This window comes from Chaetodon auriga, chromosome 17 (genome assembly GCF_051107435.1).
Source record: "Chaetodon auriga isolate fChaAug3 chromosome 17, fChaAug3.hap1, whole genome shotgun sequence".
In the NCBI taxonomy this organism is placed as follows: domain Eukaryota; kingdom Metazoa; phylum Chordata; class Actinopteri; order Chaetodontiformes; family Chaetodontidae; genus Chaetodon; species Chaetodon auriga.
Window position 1 is genome coordinate 7879347 of NC_135090.1, and position 22018 is coordinate 7901364.

The 22018-nt window shown below is 43.1% G+C and overlaps 1 protein-coding gene across 2 annotated transcripts; it reads left to right on the plus strand.

Moving 5' to 3' along the window:
* Positions 1–6344: 6344 nt before the first annotated feature.
* mfsd2ab (MFSD2 lysolipid transporter A, lysophospholipid b) lies at positions 6345–20861 on the plus strand. Of its 2 annotated transcripts, none has more exons than XM_076755081.1 (14): positions 6345–6579; positions 9777–9902; positions 10945–11069; positions 15351–15474; positions 15852–15930; positions 16020–16195; positions 16290–16380; positions 17026–17144; positions 17299–17382; positions 19177–19260; positions 19369–19481; positions 19570–19713; positions 20124–20300; positions 20396–20861. In XM_076755081.1, exons 1-14 carry the CDS (start codon positions 6490–6492, stop codon positions 20448–20450), a joined length of 1587 nt encoding a protein of 528 aa, XP_076611196.1. In that variant the 5' UTR covers positions 6345–6489; the 3' UTR covers positions 20451–20861. The 2 variants fall into 2 exon arrangements, with proteins under 2 accessions (XP_076611196.1, XP_076611197.1); XM_076755082.1 differs by having other exon boundaries at positions 6358–6579; positions 9780–9902.
* Positions 20862–22018: the final 1157 nt, after the last annotated feature.

Below are 22018 nucleotides of genomic sequence, written 5' to 3' on the forward strand. Positions count from 1 at the left end.
TCCTGTCACCATCACTAAGCCAACTGCAGCGCATATTTTTGTGTTTGTGGTGAGTTTGTTTTGTCCTGTTCTGTGCTTGTCAACATTGTCCTCTTTTCTTTCCCACAAATCTCCTGTTCTCATTATTTCCCCTCTGAGGTGCCTGAAATTCCCTGGAGTTTCTCTGATATCTGCATCATCTCCTCCAGATACCGTCTGCTGACACGCAGAACTGTTGACATTAAAAACACATTTTGTATTATAGATCTCTCTCAGTGTGAGGTCTTTAGTATGACTCTCTCTATGTATTTTTCTAAGCATCTTTGTCTTTTTAGGTCTTTTCTTTTGCTCCTCACTTTATGTATCTTGCTGTGCAGAGAACATACTTGAAAAGATACAAGCTCTCCGATCACAGCCCCCTGCTGTAAGTAGGATGAGTCTCAAATATTTTACCTTTCTTGACTCAACTCTGAAGTCTCTTCTAAAACTTTATGATGCTTGAACATTTTTTTTGTGAATACTGTACTTGGGGACCCCGACAGTGAAAAGCATCTCTTTCCCAGTAAGCATCTCCAAGAAACATGAATTCAGTTTATTAGCATGACATCATATGATTTCTTGGAACTGAGGCACAAAGCAGTTTTAGCCAACCGGTGCTTGAAAGTGCCTTTCATTGCTTAATGCACAACCTTACCTGAGGCCTATCGAACTTGAACACAGGCAGCCAACGTAAACATGGTGACATCACCAGTCTGGGTTAGATGTCATGATGCCAAAGAGGTCAGTCTACCCTGATAGCACCAAAGTTCAATGTTCTGTCACTCTGAGCCACTCTGTCAAGAAATATGGACTTTGAAACAGTCACCTCAGCTTCCTCAGCATGGTGTGTTTGTCTGTCTGGCAGCCAAACTGAGGTCATGATAGAAACAGATGATGATGATGATATTTTATCACAGTTAACGTTAACACAGTTAGATATTCATTTTAGTGCTTTTTTTTTTTGTAGCCAGTTGTCTCACGTGGGCTCGTGTGACCTTGTATTCTCACATCTTCCTCTCTGAGGGTTTCATTACATGGAAGCTCAGCCACAGTGGGAAATCAAGTTTTCGAGTCGAGAAAAAGCGTCTTTTATCAAAAATGCAACGTGTTTTGTGCCTGCAGAGCACTGCGGTCTGCTGACATTTATTGTCGGATATCACTTGATGTGACATGATCTTACCTACATTTAACCATGTTTTTGCAAAAGTGGTGTTCCACTAAATATGCTCATGTCTGCCTTAAACAATGAGGCAATTCAGGGTTCGTGCTTTCAAGCTTTGAAGACAGCCACACTATCAGCTCCCACACATGCTGTAAGTATCGTGTGAAAAAAATTAATTGGAATTAAAACCCGGTTTTACGCAATACATTCTAAGATCTAGACCACAAAAGACTAAGATAAGAGGAAAAAAAGCAACATGACTCAAGCAGAAAAAGAGTTTACTGAAATAAACTGGCTACTAAGACCATCAAAGCCACCAGATTTTTATTGAGCCCACTGTATAGTATAGTAGAGCATAATACAACATAATACTGTATACTATATGGATTTTATCATTAAATGTGTTAGTCCTAACTCTCTAAAGTCAAACCGCTATAATTTACAAGTTAAATATTGCGAAACCTCCTCATCCAAAGTCCCAGCTCCGTGGAGAATGAATATGTCACATATAATCACACAGTTAAACAGTTTACAACATTGGTTGCAAGTATGTAAGTGTGCATGTCGGCATCATGTTCATTACCATCCTTACTCTTTGTACAAACCTCTGTGACTAGGTGTGACTAATTGGAGGGACACCATTCTTTACATTGCAGATGAGTGTACTGACATGTTAGAAGCATCCAAGGATTAAACAGTCTCAGTCAGACATGTGTAAGACAAGATGTGACTGCTGGTCTTACAGTTGTCTTTTTAATGACAACCAGGAGGATATGCTTAAAAATTGAGAGGAGCTATGTTATTATCGAGTGATTCATTTGTTTTCACAAATCCAGCAATCAGATATCTGATAGATCTGCATTAAACTGTTTCCTTTGAAGAGGTGTGAAGAGGCTGCTTTAATCCAGTGAGCTTTAATCAGCAGAGAAATGCTTTGCGACAGGGTGGAGGTGCTAACTTAGAGTGAAATGACTTGGCTCTCTGCAGAAAATATGTGCACAATAAAGTGCGCTTTTAATCAGTAACCTTTATGTACTCAGGTGTTTCTTTCAGATAGCCAGTCACCTGTACTTTTGGTGTACATAAAGACATGACGAGCCAGCAGTGTGTGTTGTCTGAGTTTGGGGATAGCAATATATTGACAATTCCTGCATGCGTTTCAAGTCGAGCAACTACACATGTATTCATGTCGGCAAGTGAAAGGGATGAGCTTCTGATGCAAGTCACAACAGGTGACATCGATTTTTTTCTGAAAGAGCTCTTATGCCCTGGAGGACTAACTGCTATCACAAGCACAAGGACTTGTAAAGTCAGAGTTGTCATGGCAGGATGGCTGAGGCTGTTGTGGAAATTCTCTGCTGCTGATGCAGAATGAAATAGAGACTTTTGCAGGCCGACAAGGTTTTTATTTTCTTTGCAAAGAAAAGGTCAATCATCACACGAGTGGTAAAATGAAGAAAGACCCCAAGCATGGGGAGAGCTACACACTTTTACCTGAGGAATGCCCCCTACCCAAAGGTGTGTTTTCACACCTTTTGGTCTGCTGTAGGTATGGGTGCTGACTATAAAATAGGGGGTGGTCCACACCAGAGGCATCCCAGGGTTATGTACATAGGTGTTATGAGGTCTAGACATCAAAATTTAAAACACAAAAGGACCTGATATCCTGATGAGAAAATGGGAGGTGGGGTATCTCAAGTAGATGAAGTACAAGGAACCGAAATAATGTTTTTATTTTTCAGTCTGTTTTATGAAATCTTAAAAAAGGCCTCACAAAGGTCACAAACATTGTCAAGTGGCTCAGACGTATTTGACAGAGGACAATGCAGAAAGGGGACAACCGCTCCCGTCTGATGTGTTCTCTGAACCCCACTTCATGGGAAAATACCTCACACAGGGCACATGACAACACCCCCTTCCCTTTCAATGTCTCTCACACAAGTTTAACGTGTGTGTCTGTGTGTGTGTGTATTGCCCCCCCTCCTGACTTTCCACCCCACCTGTGACTATCTATACTCAACGTGTGACGCACACACAGCTCGGCCTATTGGACAGCCTCTGCATTCACCACATTGCATTGCTCTCTCAGATTTTCACACACACTGTGTTTTGGTAACAAATACACACAGTCATGAGGCCGGACTCCCTGACATGTTGGACACACATGGACACACACAATAAATATATCCAGTTGTGCACGGTACGGTCGTCACAAGTGCCAATGTGATGTCTACCAACATGTAGCGTGACTTTAACAACGGTGTCACTTCATAATTTGAGGTAGCATAAAGTACACACACAAGTAACGCACACACAAACTCACACCAGCTGACTTAGGCTTTGTTGTGCCCATGCCTGGATCAAGCTTTTCCAGTGTGATCGTGTCCCCGCTTGCACTCAGTTTCCAATGCTAAAGTCACAGAACCACATGCCAAATCCAAGTCAATATTTCAACAATTTAAATATCTCTTCCAAGCTACACACGGGGTCACGGCAGCTCCTTCGGGGGATCACAACAAACCATTTCTGTTGCTGTTTCAGTAGCCAAGCTAAAAGAAATGGGACAGGTAAGGTGATCCATGGGAAAGTACATCGTTGGATTAGGGTTAGGTCTCTCAGGATGCCGAGCGAAGTGTACAGTCTTTATCTTGTTGCAATAAAATGCAGGGGAGTTTCATTTCTAGTCAGTGAGGACAAGTCCCCCTTGGTTTAGATGACCTTTGGGAAGAACAGCGTATTCATTGTGTGTATTTCCTTGCAAGCAATAAGATGCTTGTCAAGGCTAAGATGCTCAAACAAATGCTTAAATGGTAATGCTGTGTGGGAAAATGGGCTGACAATTACAGGATAACGGCAAATGGTAAAATATAGCCTAATAGTTGCACAACTATAAGGCTATAGCTACTAAATGCCTGTGTATCAAATGGAGCAAGGGTTCATTTAATTTCGAATTAAGCTTTTCACTTGTAAGAGGAAAAGTATTACATTGTTATTTCTTCTTTTAAAAGTTATATAGTGTGACTTTGTGTGATTTGGGATAACTATAGCTGCAAGTTTACCTTTCGCACAAGGACAATGGGGTCATGAAGTCAGCAACTAGACACAAACAAAGCGGTATTTATCTTAACTTAGCTAACATTAGCAAACACCCATATACACGGCTGGTTTTATGAGGCCAAGTAAGACTGCTGAATGTCTAAATGTAGTACTGAACGAGTCGGTGTATTGCTAATGAATGCAACTTTTAATTTGTAAGAGGAATGATATTTCATATACATTATGCTGTGAGACTGATTTTGGCCTCTTTGATCAGCCTCTGTCCGACGCTTTTGCAATATTACCAAAATCTTCCTTCCTCCTGTGTTAAATTAGTCTTACAAATGGACAGTACTGTTAGACAAGACTTTGCAACAGACCAATAACTCTTTGCTTCAGAGCTATTACAACAAGTCCTGTCATTCTATTGCAATGAGATCAGAGGTGAGCAGACAGCTGTCAGTGTGTGGAGACATTCGGTGATGAGTGATGTTTTTAAATCTGAAATAGCAGCATTTTGATACCAAATATATGTGTAATCCTCTCAGAATACACAAAGAAAGACACACTTTGGGTTATTTGTAGTCGACAGTGTTACTTTCATCTAAATTTACCAGCGCAGCTTCAGCCAGGCTATAACGCCTTATCTAATCTACGGTGTGTTGACACACATTGATTTGTCCGTACCATTACAGATTCCCACCACGTGTGCAGGCGATCTGAACTTGACAGTACAGTTGGCAAGGTCACGGTTCAACTAATAATGCCACTAGGAGGGTTCCTCTCAAAGGTGTGTGTGTGTGTGCAAACAAATAGGTGGATGGTTCAGAGATAAACCTGCATTGTACGTGTGCGTTTGAGCCAGGGGAGGCGGCAGGTGAGTGCGCTTGTACCTGGGGCATGGTGAAGCGTGTGTGAGGGTCGAAAGACTGTGTACATGCATGGACATAAGTAAACATTGCAAATATCTATATGTCTCCTACGATCCAGACGAGCCCACCAGACACACAGATGAGTATTCAAACTCACTACCAGCGGTGGTGTGTGTCGACTGCATATGTATACTGTAGGGTTCATGGTATGTATGCTCAGCTAAAATGGGAACATATAGCCTCCTGGCAGAGCAGAACACGCTTTGCACATAAAGACCTCAGTCAGGGAATTTGACTCAGGCAACCTCCAACCAGCAGCAGCATGAGAAAAGTTGTTTCCAGTACCACACATGAGGGATCTAGTGTGTGCTTCCATTGAGCAGCCAGGCTATAGGCCCATTAAAAGATGTTAAAATAGCTGCTTTGAACCCTCTTCATCGATGGTGAGTGCAGAGGAAGGTGGTCACTTTGAGCTGACAGCAGTATGCAGGGCTTATTATGGTAGAAATAGAGCATGACTGACCACACACACACACATGCACACACACACAACTGGGATTTTTCAACATACACAAAAGAGACACATAAATACAAGTGATTTAATGGATGGAGAATGAAACATACACTGAAACTAATGAAATCTACTTAGGATATGTCCAACTTTACATAGTTGTATGCAAACTGGAATTTGGGTAGCAAAATACTAGCTGAACGATAACAGAGGACCAGAGTCAAAATTGCAAAGGTACTGAGGTCATCAGTCTGAGCTCCCTTAACACACACCACACCCCTTCAAAAAAATCAGACTTTTTATTCATCCATACAGTTAACCAATAACACATTTCTCCATATGATCTAAATGCTATTTCATCTCCACTGCCAATAATAAATTTCTGAATCCATTATTCCTTTTCTACAGAGCACCCATCACATGTACATGTACATGCACAAGCACATGACGTCTGACATGACAGAGGTGGAGCATTTGTTTATGGATGTGATATTTTCTCTGGAAATGGTGAAATGATGCAGTCTTCTTCCTGTTTTCAAAGAATATCTGATATTTCAGTGAGAATCGGATGTCTTATCTCCGCGCGCAGCTTGGCTTTATGTGCAGGATAAGCGCAACCAGCCACTCTCAGCCTGACTGCGACCCCGCCCTCGGGAGGGGGGCGGGGTCAAACATGGGGTGAATGGCACGTTGAAAGGGGCGGGGAGCTCCAAAAATTACTACATCCACCCTTTTCTGCCACCGCATCTCTTCAGCATTCAAACTGATTGTAGACTGCGACAAGACGATTGGACGTGTTTCCTCAAGCCTTATCAGAGGACGTGTTTCATATTTCTGTATTATTTTTTTTTTGTACGTCAAGTTCGACTTAAGAAACGAGCTATTCTGCTATGGCAAAAGGAGAAGGAGGCGAACAATACTCCAACGCCAGTCTGTTGAATAAACCGGTCAGCTCGGATGGCATCAAGCTCGCCAGGAAGGTGAGTTCATTCATTAATCCAAAATGATGGTTTAGCGACGATTTCTTGTCTAAATCACCTCACCAGACAGCAGAAGGCGAAAAAAAGGCTGGCGCGTGTTGAACTAGCTTACCTTGAGCGTTTGAATGAATGGAGCACACACTGGTAAATTGACATTTTCAGGGAGTGAGTCATGTCGCGAAGGTGCGTTGCGTTGACTAGGCGCGCGTTGCTCGTTGTGAAATTTCCAAAAAAAGAGTTGACCGAAACATGTCTCATTAGTGACTCAGTAAATTATAAAATGTACGAAATACCTGTTAAAAAAAAAAAAAAAAAAAAAGCTAAATTTGGACAACTCTAATTAATTCCAGTCAATATATCAATACTACTTCAACTCCTTTCACTTCTCTGGTCATTTGCATATCACGACACAAAACGTTTAAATCAAATAAGTTAAACCAATGCTTTGGACGGCGTTAAACACAGCTAAACATAGTAGGGTTAAGTCATAATTTTTGTTTGTAGACTGTAATGATAGTGGCTTTCGGCGTACTCATTACCCCTGCCACACAGAGCTAAATTTAACCCTTGAAAATGCTAACGTTAGCTACTCGTCTTTCTTAGAGGCTGACGTTAAAATGTGCTCGTGCTCGTTTTATATAACGTTAAATAATCGTCGTAAAATGAATCATAGGGGGTTTCTCGTTTGCATCATGGTCTCTCCAATTAATCGAATTTAAGTACTTTAATATTACAGTTCCACTGCAGTCAAACTGGAAATGTGAGCTTAAAAAAATAACGACTAATCACAACATGAGTTATTTGGATTACATCTGTCCTATGAATTTATCTGGGATTTGATCGCCAAATAGGTGTGTAGTGGTGATGTGTTCAGGAGCTCCTCTGAGGACTCAAAGAGGAGCGACTTACTGGCATATGTAAGTCGAAATTTCATAATAATTGAAAATAAAAGGTTTATTGGTACACATTTTTCTTTTTCACAAATAATATAACTTAATGCTATACAATGTAGTTGCAAAATGGGGAGGAGAAAGTTTGAACCAGCATGTTAATTCACTGACATAGTAGTAGGTTGTTATAAAACAGCATATGAGCAAATAATCATTTCTGTTCATTTTTTCATGTCATCTGTCCTCTCAAAAGTCTCCTCGGTTGTTTACAGAAAACCCCATGTAATTTGGTATTTCGAGTGCATGGGGTGATTTCCATATTCCCTACAGCTGTGAATGCAGCAGGAAGTGTTCAGCAGAGGCGACGTGTCAGACATAGAAGGAGCAGGCAGAGCATAATTTCCTAAAATCACAGCCTAAATCAGAGTTTGTAACCTTCCTCTCTCTAATTATTACATAAATTGTAAAGGTTTCGCTACCCCTTTCTCATCTGAAAACCCCTCTTGTTTGTTTTAGGGTGTGCGTTCGACCTAAGTAGGTTTTCAGTCTGCAGTAGTAGCATATCATTACTGGTAGCACTGATAACAGAAGCAGTAGCCTTTGAGATAGTGTGTGGCTAGTTTTCAAGTCAGGCTCAAAACACTGTTGGACTATGCATGCAGGAGACATCAATACTTTCCCATCTTTCCTCTGTAACTGATGTAATTGGGATGGGTGATGTAAAGAGGAGTCAATTAAGTGGATTGCTCCAAAGCTGTGTGAAGAGAGTGACACTAATACCCTGTCATAGTAACACCTGTCTACAATACTTACATGGCATGCACATACACTCACCGCAAAGTCATTTTAAAACTAGGGGGGGTAAACGTGTATGATATTTATCACACTGGTAGAGTGGGAGTAGAGAATTACATACGGTGAGTTCATACGCTGTCAGCAAAAAATGTTTTCGGCATGCGTAGACAACTCTTTAGTGAGCGTTCTGTATTGCTTTATTACATTACTTTTGAGGGGGTAATGTGCATCAGTGATTGTTTAGACTCCCCATTCACTACCATGGAGACATGATCTAAATCACCAGGTAGTCCAGACTGTTGAAATGCTAGCCCTTGTGTTCAGTCACTGAAGTCTGAATAATTGCTTCTGTGTTTTCATGGTGCTGGTTTCTCATTTCAGCCAGAGTGTGTTTTGTCACCTAAACAAAGGCTGGGTTGGGTGTATCAACAAGCCAAAGGCTCGCTGGTTTATTCCGTTGCAGTCACAGTGATGTTTTGTGTTGTGGAGTGATCTAAAGGTGAACCATTGTCCGTTTTCTTCTCATGCATATCAGTGACATATACATGAGGAACAGTGAACTCTGCCTGCAGTTCCTGGTCATATTCATAAGCTGATGATGCTATCTACCCAATTCAACACCAGTGATAAAAAAAAAATCTTTGATTGGCTGAAAAGAGGACTGATGAGGCAGCACCAAACACAAACTTTTGATTGGTCAGGGAGGAGGGTGTGTTTTCGCCCCTCTGTGGGCAGGAGTGGTCAGAACACTGGTTAAACTGGCAGGCTAGAAGTCACTTAAGCCTGCTGCCTGGCTTTTGGTGTGTGCGACACCATGGTGTTGTCATGCCCTGGCACCAATCAGCAGAGATTTGTGTTGCTGTTGGAGGATTTGTTTAGGGTCTGTCTGCTGAGGAAATGATTACATCTGCAGTCGAGAAAATGGAGAAGAAAGAGCACATTTAATAAAACCAAAGGCTTCTTGTTTCCCAGTGGCGGTCCCAGACTTTTGCCGCTACATGATGGTCAGCATTTTGCCAGCTGAATTCTTTACCATTAAGACTCTCTTGCACTTAAGAATTTAGGCCACGTTCCCTCTGAGGCCCTGAAAAACGTGTTAATCGGACTAGTGAGAAGTAGGCTGAAAATTGGATGAACGGCGGGTTGAAGATTAAAATGTTCAGACAGAAATTGAGAAAGTTACCTATTTATAAGCCCAGGAGATATAACTGTATGCCACTGCTGTATTGCAGTCACCCTGATAGAATTAAACTGCAGTCATCAACTCTGCAGAATTGAACCCGCCTATAATTGTAAGGGCTTGGGCCTGTTGACGCATGAAAAGGTTTGTAGACAGCTGCAAACACTTTAGGACACTCTCTCTAAATGCTGCTTAATGTTGAGGCGTAATATGCCTAAAGTCAGTGTCATTTATCTGCACTTGTTTAAAATGTTTCTATTCCTGGTTCTACTTTTAGGGTTAATGCAGTTAATAGATTTACCTGATTAACATGTTTTTTTTTCTTTCCCCAGCAGGAGCATAGGAGCAGGTTGTCAGTCTGCAACAAGATATGCTATGCCATCGGCGGAGCACCCTACCAGATCACAGGATGTGCCCTGGGCTTTTTTCTGCAGATCTATCTACTGGATGTAGCTCAGGTGAGTTGATTTTTCACACCTGTTCGGATGTTTAGTGTCACTTTCATAACACACTCCTAAATATAGGCTGCCTTTAAAAGACCACCTAGCATTCTGGGAATGGGAACATACTGTCCTTCCTATACTCTGTGTCCAGTCACAGTATTTGTGGTGGCATTTACAGACTTGAGGACAAGGAGTTGTACATGATCCTTCCTGTGCCCTTAAAGCACCTCTCTCAGAAGGGCACACATGGGACATTGTGACCGCCAAAAGCTCACTAACAAAGGGGCCGATTATTCTGGAAAAGTGAAGAGGTGGAAAAAGTTTCTGTTGTTTCCATTATTGACTCCGTGATGGGGCTGCACTATATTAGAAGGCTTACAGGGGCTTGTTCTGAAAAATGTTGGGGAGGGGGACGATGGTTGCACGGTGAGGAGGGGCTCGCTTTAATGGGCTCTGACACTAATCTGATGGTTAAGGCCAAAATAGCGTGCAAGTCAACCGCTTCCCAGGGGTTTGGCTTTGTTCAGCTACCAAGATTGTTGATTAACAGTCTATTGGCTGACACAGCATGGCGCAGATTGTACAGTCAGTAGTGGAGCATTCATACTGCCTGGCTTCTAGTCAGGGTTGACTCCTGAACAGCACTGGATGAATAACAGACAGCCTGAGCTGCCAAGTGGCACCTTCACTGTTTGACTTGAGCCTTACTAAGTGCTGCCTTTTGACTATTGACTTAAAGCTGATAGCTACTCACTGTAATTTCACGTTTAATTTCATGTTTTAAAGTTACAGTGCTGCATGCTTCATGGCTTTACAGTTAAACCACAAAACCACTGGCTCTGCACAGTCTGTCAGCTTGCTCATGGCATCAATTCATTCGCGTGTGGATGGTGCACTGGTGTACGTGTACAGTGCCTGGTGTAATCGTTTCATGGTAGCAAAGGAACTCAGTGGTTGCCTGTAATGCATTTTTCTTTTTTTTTGGACCATCAAAAAATTATGTATTGACAATAAGTGCTGCCACAGTTGCCCTAATCTTTGTCTCCTTCTTTGGCAGCTGGATCCCTTCTATGCCTCCATCATCCTGTTTGTGGGCCGAGCATGGGATGCCATAACGGACCCCACCGTCGGTTTCCTGGTCTCCCGAAGCCCATGGACGCGATTCGGACGCATGCTTCCCTGGTAGGTTTAGTATTCAGCTGGAACCAGCAAGCTACAATCTGTTACTGTTTAACTAGATTGACGTTTTATGAGCTTTTTAGTAGCGCTGAGTGATCTTCTCAGGAGCGTCCTCCTTCTCTGGCTCTGACATTCGAGTCTCAGCCAGCCGAGCCTGTTATGTCGTTGAAGCTCTTGTCACATATTTGACAGAAATGCTAAATGGAGGGGGGGGGCTTGATGAGTCAAAGATGTGGTGAAAGTTGACCGACCATACACGTACGCGTATCAGTGTTTGTGGGCGGGCCTTTGTGCGGGGACTGTATTTGAATTCTCCCAGGAGGGGTTACCATGGGTCATGCTGATGCAACTTCTGCTGTACCACTTCGTCACTGCCATGTGTTCATGTGTCCATTCAAGCTTCCACCCACCTCCCCTTCACACACACCCTCTGACATGCACACAGGCCATAAATGAAACTACTGAAAAATGTAAAAGCTGTGAAATGGACCAGGCTGGATGACTGTGGCCAAAATGCAAAGGCAATAAGCCTGTCTTAAAACAAATGCTGCCGCCTTGCACATTTCCCGCAGCATGGCCTTTGGTGTGGCACAGACAAATATAACTCCTGCCTGCTACTGAGTCTGCTCCCTTCAGCAAACACACAAACCATCTTTCAGAGGGAATTCCCCTGGACGCCTCAGATCCCTGAATATCCGTGTGTCTGAATGCAACTAATTTCCATCTATGTGATATTTTGATCATACTCTCATTGTTACAGATTTACCCTTGAGATATTTTTTAATTTTAAAAAATGTGTTTTGGGTTTGCTATCTGTTTGACCAGTGGCATCCCCTCATTGAGAGCAGCATAGCCTGAAGTTAAATTAATGCTGCTGTGTGTGGCTGTCAGTTGTGGGAGTGGGGGGCCTGTGGTCAGACTTTTTTCACAGAAAGGTTGCTGACCTCTTTTCTTTTTAGCCGCTATATCCCCCTCCCCCACATCTCTGCCTGTCAGCCACTGAGCAGCCTCCTTGCCTTTATCTCATATGATTTTTTTATCTGTTCATGAATATTGCGTTATTGTTAAACTGCGGTCCCTGCATGCATCATCCAAAAAAAAACTGCCGACCCCCCTGGAACTGTCATCTCCAAAGGCTTTAAATCACACTGTTATGTCACGGAAGGACGGTGTAGGGTGTCAGTGTGCGCTGCTGGTTTTGGAAGCGGTCTCCCGTCAACACAGAAGATATTTTAGAGCTACTGTCCCTTCAGTGTGTGAGAACAGCAGTATCTCATGGAGTGATCAGGCAAAAAGGTGACAAAGCAAGAGATACTTTGATGAGACAAGGTAAATGCCTCAGAGGGTCTAGGCAGCACATCTAATGAGCACCACAGGGAGATGCAGGCCTCCAGCTTATTTACCCCCCTGTCTGCTTGATTAGAAATATTATGTCCCTAGTTGCTTATGAAATGTGTGTACCTTGTGAAAGAAGGAGCACTATTGGGAGATAAACCCAGTCATGAAAGTCTCATGTGCCCCCCCTCCTCATTTTCCTGTGTTAGTGTTCCCTTGAGTGGGCATACATTGAGAACACCTGCATAATTAATTTAGAATACAAACGAGTGTTCATCCTGTTAAGCTGCTTGTTAACAGTTCCTGCAGAAGTGTCAGAAATGTACCTGTTTGGTAATGATGTCAAGCTATGGCAGTTACAGATGTGCAAAATATATTGAAATAGTATCTTGCTCTGCAAGTTAAAGCAGATAAGCTAAGCTGTAAGCAAATGTCACCCCTCTGAAAAAAGCTATGGGGCTCTAAAGGAATATGCTATCAGGCAAAAATAGCTGTTGCAGCGTAAGAGCTTTTTTGGGGGGCAACGTGAACATTGCAGTCACATCTTGAATCACTTTTTAATCCAAAAACTCAGAATTTCATGCATGCTTCAGAAATTTTGTTGCAGACTTAAAGCTTATCCGTACAGCTGTGTTGTATTAAGCTTAATTGATGTGTGCAGGGGAGGTAAGACTAGTATATCATTATTGTAATTCTCGCCCATCATCAAGATGCTGATGTTTGAAACTGAAAAGTGGGTCACGTTTGACTCTGCTTGTGCAAAGCGAGATGAATCTTGTCCATGTATTATCAGAGATGGGGCGTGGACTGCGGGGGGGGGGGGGGGGGGGAGCGGCGGCAGCGTAGAAGGAAGACGGAATAGAGGAATGATTGGCATGTGGTCTCACATTATGGTCAGTGAAGTCATAAAAGAAGAGCAATGAGTGCGGTGCCTTAAAGCAAAGGAGGAAGCCATGGAAAGGCGGTCCATCATAAATGCTTCGTGTTTAGGAAGTGGGGGAGGGGAGATCAGGTCAGGCTGGCTTCTCATTGGTCCAGCCCACAACACACCACATACGAGAGCCAATGGCGTCTCAGCTCTCAGCTGCGAAGGCCCTGGTAGGATTTTTAAAGACTGGCTGAGGAATCTAGGAGGTTACCACAGTTCAAGTTGCAGAGCAGGGCGAGAGTGAGTTGCTGCACAGCTACTGGAGGAGTCACAAGTGACAGACTGTGGGTTTCCTGCTACTCTCTAAACAAACATTTAAATGAATTTCTTTGGATACTGACTGTTAAGCATCCAGGGTTTATATTGCTAATTCAACAAATACTGGCTGTCTGTTTTATGTAATATGAATTTCAAATTGAGTCAAGGGTACTGAAGGTGTTTTACCTCACCACTGATTTTTTTTTCCACATTAAATATGACATTTTTTGTTTTGTTTTTAGTTAGTATTGTCAAATTGGTATTGACAACATGAAGCCAAGACCTCAAAACCAGCTGTTCACCTAGCCTGCCTAATGATGACTGCCAAAAGAATGAATTTACATATTGCAGATCATAAAACAAATTCTCACAGTTAATAGGCACCAGACTAAAAACTGTCACCTGCTAGGTTAACTTGCTGAGATAAAATCATCCCTCCGTAGTCAGCACGGCTATTTCAGAGGACATTTAAATATGATTCAAGCAGGGGCATCTGGCTGGTGCTTATAAGGCCTACTGTGTCACTGCAGTCCTGCGAGCACAGTGCAATAGTTGGCTTCGTCTTGCAACCAGTTTGAGCACAGGATACACAAAAAAAGCATTTTAATTCAAATGAATGCATTTCGATTGACTCACAAAGTCAAATCAAAGTACCGTGCCTAATTAGTTGGGTGTTGGTCTGATTTGGCACAGAGGAAATGCGATTCAAAAGACTGCATTCCTAAATGTATTGTCCTCCCGACACAGAACACCTGCTTTGACTTGCACACCGTTCCTGTACACTCCCAGAGTGACTTCAGTTCATGGCGCATGCGGCAGACAGTCTGCAGAATGCCACTCCTTCGCCATATCTCTCTGTAAAGCACGCGCTGTTCATCATAGTTTGCCTGTAAATAGGCTTAAGTTGGTTAGTGTTAAGTTTGCAGTGGAGCTGTTCAGTCGCAGAGCACTTTGATCGGATATCAGTCGCTGCCATGGCGAGGGGAGTCATTTTATTTATGTAAAAGACAATGGCTGTTAGTTGTGGTCCGTTGTGATGCTTTTATGACTTCATATCCTGTTTGATAAGGGTGACTCATCTAATGTTAAAGAGATTAACTGTTCCCGTCAAGACGGACAAGCAGGATGCCCATGCTGCTTCCTGTTCCACTTGTTTCCAGAATCTAAAATGTGATTGGACGGTGCGAATCAGGCCATAGAAGGAAGGAAGTGACGAATGGGCTTGTACTCCTGGAGGAGTTTTGCATATTTTCCTCCTAAAATGACCTCATATGTGTGAATTTACGGGATGCTTGGCAGATATGTGAGGAAGAGGAGAGTGACGAGTACAGGATGTGTTTATGAAACTATGTTCTCATATGCATAGTTTTCTTGGACTCACACACATACGATTGCCTCATTTTTATATAACACAAGGTGTTGAATCAGTCATGTGTACATGAAAGGACACGAACAAGTGTCTGTGTTAAATCCTCATAACTGTCACATTTAGCCATACTTGAAGGCCTGTTTCACGCATGTAAACACAAGGAACACTGTGCCTCTATAAACAAGAATCGATGTGGAAAAAAAAGTTGGCACAAATTGAACGAAAGGCACCCTTAAATGGCCAAAGTTTGTTAAGTAGTGAGTGGCCCCTCTCTTCATGAGGACTGGTGATTGTTTACAGAGTGAGAGTGTTTCACGCTCGAGTAGGATCACATTTTCATCCACTGATGTTGTTGTTGTCGTCTCTCCTTCCTCTCCCCTCCGCTCCTCTGTAGGATCCTGCTCTCAACCCCTCTGGCTGTGCTTTCCTATTTCCTCATATGGTACGTTCCTCCCTTTGAAGATGGCAAAGTCATCTGGTACCTTTTCTTCTACTGCATCTTCCAGAGCCTTCAGACTGTGAGTACCACATGCGTGCATACACACACACACACACACACACACACACACACTCTCTCTCTCTCCATGTGACTGATATTGGGAAATCAAACATTTCCATGACCCTGTATTGCACATCCCCATGAATGACTCTATTAGAAAATGAAAGGTTATTGTGGGGTCAATGTATTTGTGCTAAGCTAAGCTAGCCAGCTGCTGGTGGCAGCCTAATATACATTTTTACAGACATGAGAAATGGTATCGATCTCCTCATCTACCTTGAAGATGTAAATTTCTCAACGTGTTGAACAGTTACTTTAACTTTCCTTCTTTGCATGACCAAATTCAGAGCTGCGTTCATTTTCCTCACCCTGTTCCTCTTTTTCTTTGCAAACCAGTGCTTCCATGTGCCGTACTCTGCCCTCACCATGTTCATCAGCTCAGAGCAGAAAGAACGAGACTCTGCGACTGCATACAGTGAGTATCAGAGTGTGCAGCGAAAATCCAGACAATAGACAAAGTCACCTCCTCAATAACTTAATGTCTCCTATGTTCCTTCCAATCAGGGATGACGGTGGAGGTTCTGGGCACTGTTCTTGGTACAGCCATCCAGGGGCAGATTGTGGGTATGGCAAATGCTCCCTGCCTCCGAGGACCCGGTGACCTCATGGCAGACCTGAGCAACTCCTCAAAGTCTGTGGGACTCAATGACTCAGAGCCTGTCATTTCACTGGAGGACACGGTAAACAGGCACATTCATTAGTCCGGTGTTTGACAACGTTAAGCCCCGATGAGAAAAGCTGGCTAACTTTTCCTCTCTCACTCCTTCCTCGCAGAAAGCGGCCTACATGATTGCCTCTGGTGTCATCTGCTTAATCTATGTCCTCTGTGCTATTGTGCTTTTCTTTGGCGTGAGAGAGCAAAAAGGTAAGGCGTCAATCTCTCAGTCAAGCTGCTCCCATCCTTCAGTTGGGTGCCATCAGCACTCCTGTAGCCTGCCTGATTTTGATTGCAAAATTTGTGGAAAAGCTCAAACACAAGGAGCGAATCAGGCTCAGTTTTATCACTTGTCATGTTGTTGAGTTCTGCCTTTAAATTTGCATCATCTAAAACAGGCCAATCAAATTTATGGTTTGAGTTTTTTACCATTTAAGGTTTTTTAAGTGTGAATCTTTAGTTAAATGGGGTTGAATTAGTTCATGGATTTTTGTCACTATTGAACACCCCTGAAAATGTCTGGACTCAGCTTCCGGCAGCACATTAACGCTTCAGTGTGACAGAGCTGTTATTGACGTTACCGCTCTAGTTCGACGGAGATGCACGCATATATGGTATGACTGTGGGCTGACAGGCTGTGTGAGAGCACACAGGCTTTGGGTTGCATTAGAAACCTCATGACCATTAACTAATAGACTAATAGAACTCCATTAAAGGATGCGCCTGAGAGGCTGCTCCACTTGTGAAATGAGCTGAGAAAGCCATGGCACGAGGAATACAAGAGTTGAAAATGTATTTCAGTGGATGTCAGCTTTTGCATCTTTGTTCATTCTTTCCCATTTTTCCTCTTTCCAGAGTCTTGTCGTCCCAGGTCGGAGCCCATGTCTTTCTTCCAGGGGATTAAGCTGGTGATGGGGCATGGACCGTATGCCAAGCTGGTCATGGTTTTCCTCTTTACCTCACTTGGTTTCATGGTGCGTACAGACACACACACAGTTATACTATGGGCTTGATTAGTGTATGTACACTGTCAGTCTGTCCGTGTTTGTTTTTTGGTGACTGATTTCAATCAGCTCCCCTTGCGTTGCAGTAGAATTTGACTGAGTTGGTCTGTTCCTCTTCCCGCAGCTCCTGGAGGGAAACTTCGCCCTGTTCTGCAGCTCCACACTGGGCTTCAGAAACGACTTCCAGAATATCCTGCTGGTCATCATGGTGAGCACAAGCATGCGCACGCACAAGCAGCATCTTCAGACACACAGACAGATAGGTGCACTGTTCCCATAGCAATGACTGCTTTTCCCTCAGCGCGTGAAGCCTTGAGCTGTCCATTTGTGTGGAATAAGTTAAGCCATTAGCTTCAGAGTGCAGACAAAAGCTTCCCTTCCAGGGCGAACGCATAAATTGTCTTCAATTACAAGTCTGGTCTGTACTCGGTTAGAAAGCCGAGTCTCCTGGCTGCCCATTTCCATGATGTGTGTCCACTCTGCCTGAAGGCCATCCCATTCCCACAGACAGTCAAGGAGCCACACTTTGTGATCCTTTCTTTTTTTCTCTCTTGACCCAAGAACAAAAATGTTCCTTGATTCAAAGGATCACCTCAGACCCTGACAGGTTTTAATCCATTTATGTGCCTTCTGTAACTGTACAGGGTGAGAAAGTACAGGTTAGCGAGGTTGAAAAGATTACATGCTTTGATCCTTTACTTTATGGAGAGGATTATAGAGCCGAGGCAGTGACCTTTTTTGTTAAAGTACACTTATTTAGTGAAATTGCTTTTTAGGGGCTTCAGCGGTGCGAGCTTTCATAGAAACCGCTGCTCACAAAGTCGCCCATAATCAGCACAAAGCGATCCTGATCCTCACCGTCAGTAATTTGATGAGATGTGAGAGTAATCCTGGAAGCTCAGACTTCATTAGAACACAGATAAGTTAAACAAAGCGAACTGCCCGGCATTATATAAGGACCTGCACCTCAGACTGGTGGTCAGTTAATGGATTGAAACGTTGTGTGAGAGGAGCGATGGGGAGCTCAATGACTGTAACAAATAAAAAGACACTTTTTTGCGAACATGAGTCACGTTGCTGCATGGCACACTGTTCTTCAGCTTTGCTGCATCACAAATTAACTGATTTTTCAAGGGCTGGACAGTGTTTAGAGGAGTGGTAGCAGCAGGAGTAGCCATTTGTCATTGGGCAGGAACACACTGAAGTCAGCTGTGTGAAATGTGCTTTATGGGGTCTATTTACAAGATAAAGCCATATTAATTGGTAATTATGTTTGATTCTTGGGGAGAAGGCTGATAAGGTTCCCAGGGCAGAGGTCGGTGTCTGTGTCACGGACCGGTGGTTTTGAAGATGAGGCTCAGACTTGAACTGCTGATTCGACACAAAATGAAAGGTGCAAACAGGAAATGTGAAGCCATATTTACTCACAGTGAGGAACCGTGTGGAACAGCTTTTGAAGTCAGAACAGTGTCACTGTAGCAGACATGACAGAAGACAGAGGGGGTGGGCGGGTGCTTTATCTCTCATTCACATCATGAGAATAGCTGGGAAAGTATCTGTCTGCCATGGCTTTGTGTTATCTTTACCTTAGTCAAACATGCAGGGGTCAGGGGCCAAACTGATCTGAGCGAGCCCTCTGGCCCCCCCTGTAGAGTCATAGGATGACCCCTGTGGAAGTCTGCATCACATTGAGCTCAAATTTGTTTTGGGAAGAGCTGTAGAAACCATATTGTCTTCCATCGCCACTGTTGTGTTTGGCAGACGCCTTTCTGCATCGCCACCGAGGTGCCGTCAAACCCAGACGGGGGCTGAAGCATTCTGGGAATGCGTCTAATGTCATGTGTCTTCCCTTGGTGCTTCTGCAAAATCTTGTTAACCTATAATAGAGGCCCTTTTGTAGAGTCTTTACTGGAACTTCAGAGGTTTTTTTTGTAAGTGCACGCGTGTCAAAAGAAAACCAGACAACTGTTTAACAGGACTTTGAATGTTTTTTCCCCCTCAGCTCTCGGCGACTCTGGCCATCCCCTTCTGGCAGTGGTTTCTGACTCGCTTTGGGAAGAAGACTGCAGTTTATGCTGGCACCTTGGTAAGGCCCACAATCATGCTCTAGTACCTTTAAGAGACTTGTTTTGGGAAGCAAACCTCAGCTGATCAAGTGTGTTTGTGTGGTCTAATGCGTTTCTGTTCCTTCCAGTCTGTGGTTCCCTTCCTGATCGTGGTGGTGGTTCTGAAGAGTAACCTCATCGTCACCTACATCGTCTCCTTCGCTGCCGGAGTCGGAGTCGCTGCAGGCTTCTTGCTGCCTTGGTAAGACTCTGATGACTTTATGTTTTTCATGTTTTCATATCAGGGAAACACATGAATAACAAATTGTGACTCTTCATGTGTTTTTCAGGTCTATGCTGCCCGATGTTGTCGACGATTTCCAAGTGCAGAACCCCGACTCCACCGGCCACGAAGCTCTCTTCTATTCCTTCTACGTCTTCTTCACCAAGTTCGCCTCTGGAGTCTCGCTTGGTATCTCCACTCTTAGTTTAGAGTACGTATTCACTGAAGCACACACGTAACGTGTACTGTAAGTCATTCCATTGTTGTAGGCGTTGCATTCAGTTATGATCCAATGCACTGGGACACAATAAAAAAAAAAAAAAAAAAAAAAGTCGAAATGAGGCTAAGCCAAATCCCCCAGTGCCCAAATCCCACATCAAAGAAATGGATTCCTTTTGCTTTCATTAGATTAAGTACAGTAAGGCTGTAGCGTAGCATCACATGAGTGACTTTACAGCAGATCAGCTGGCCTCTGATCAGTGTTTTGATGCCTTCACACCAAGATCTTGGCTTTACTAACTAAGTGTAGTCGACCTATGCCTCATTTCTCTGCGATGCATAACGACGTGAAGTACTTCTGGTATCAGTTTCATAATTATGTTTCTTCTTCTTCTTCTCCAGTTTCGCAGGCTATGTCACCAGAGGCTGCACTCAACCAGAGGAAGTGGCTCTAACCTTGAAACTTCTGATTTCCGTCGCCCCCATAGTTCTCTTCATCATCGGCCTGGTCATATTGTACTCGTATCCAATCAACGAAGAGAGGAGGCAAGGCAACCGCAAACTGCTCCAGGAACAGAGGTGAGGCCATGGATTGAAATGTTTCACTCTCTCTCTCTCTTGTTTGTGTCAGCGAAGCAGAACTCCAACTGACGACTCTTTATTTTCTCCCGCAGGGACAACGAAGCAGATTCAGACTCAGACTTGACAGAATTGTCCAACATGGTCTAGCACATGTTCCAGACCCACAGACCAATCGGGTGATCGACTGGTATTTTGCACTGGGTGGGACCAATGGACCTGTGCCTGTCGGGTCACACAGACACTGCCTCGTCCAATCACACTGCTGCTGTTCCACATCTACAAGACTTGACAACAAAAATGTTTCCTCAGCATGAAAGTCACTCTCCTCTTTTCTTCAGTCAGATGTCAAGAGCCTTACTTTTTGTACAACATACTACATTTGATATAACCTGTGACGTTTGAGTACTGTGCATAAAACTTTTTTTTTTTAAGGTTGGTCTTGTTTTCAGGTGAAATTGTGCAGAACCCTGAAATGTGATGGAAGCTTGTTTTGTCAGTGCTGTCATTGTTGGTGCTATTTGCTGGAGCTGAGCAGCTTCCATCCTCGTACATAACAAACGAACATTAATGACCTTGAGCGCTGCGCTAATAACAGCTTGCTGTTTCTGAGATGTGAAGATCGAGAGAAACTTGAACAAACAGTGCTAATGCCTTAATTTCAGCCCCGTTTTGGGCTTAAATTGGACACCTGTGCGCGTCAGTCACTTGCTCTTGAGTCATTGGCTTGATCTGTATTCTGAATGTGTTTAAACGTGGTTTGTAATTTTACAATTAATCCTCGTAGTTTACTTAAACCAGTCAGCCAGTATGTCTGTGTTTCCATCTCATTCCCATCCCACTGACTTTTTTTTTTTCTTTTTTTTGTTTAAGAAGCCATAATAATGTGATGTTGGAACTAGTGGTCAGACAGGAACAGCTATGTTCTGAAGGGCTCATTTTAGTTCCCCACCATAGTACTGAAACCACTACAATAGTAAAAGCAGTTTTCTTAAATAACTTCCATGTTTATCCAGAAATTATACTGCAGTCATCTTACTTATAGGACAGCTACTGAAGACAGGAAATGCTTCTTTTCCTCTGAGCGCTTTCATTTCCGTGACACTGAACATAACCGCAACTACAGCCGGTACCAATTTAGCGATATCGTTATTTAAATATTTATTAGTTTTGATTTTACTGTTTTTTGAATTCATGTTTCCTGGAAAGTCATGCGTCTTGCAGTATTTAAATCTATTTAAGGGCTGTTAGGTTCCAACAGATTTGGAAGTTTGAAAATGAGGAAAACGGTGTGGGAGTCACATTTTAAAAAAAAAAAAAATATTCACATGCCTTTTAATGCATGTTGCCAACGCTTTTGTCTTTGCTCCATATGCATTCAAGAAGGGAAGCACATAAGTGGAAAAAAAGTTTGAAAGATGTGGGAGTTTGTGTTTTTTTTTTTTTTTGTACATATGTGTGTTTGTTGGAGTAACCAGGATGCTTTGTGATCATCTCAATCCCTGTCATGAAGTGTGGATTGACATAATGTGTACATACAATGTCATGTGTTATACATAACGTTACATCTTTGACGTGTTGTTTCTGACAACCAGGTTGCAGATGTGAAAATGTTCATATTTAAATTTTTTTTTTTCCCCTAGAGGTTCTTTATATACTGTTCAGGCCAACGTGATGCCATTTCCACTCACTGTGCCTGTAGTAATTGTACATCCTGT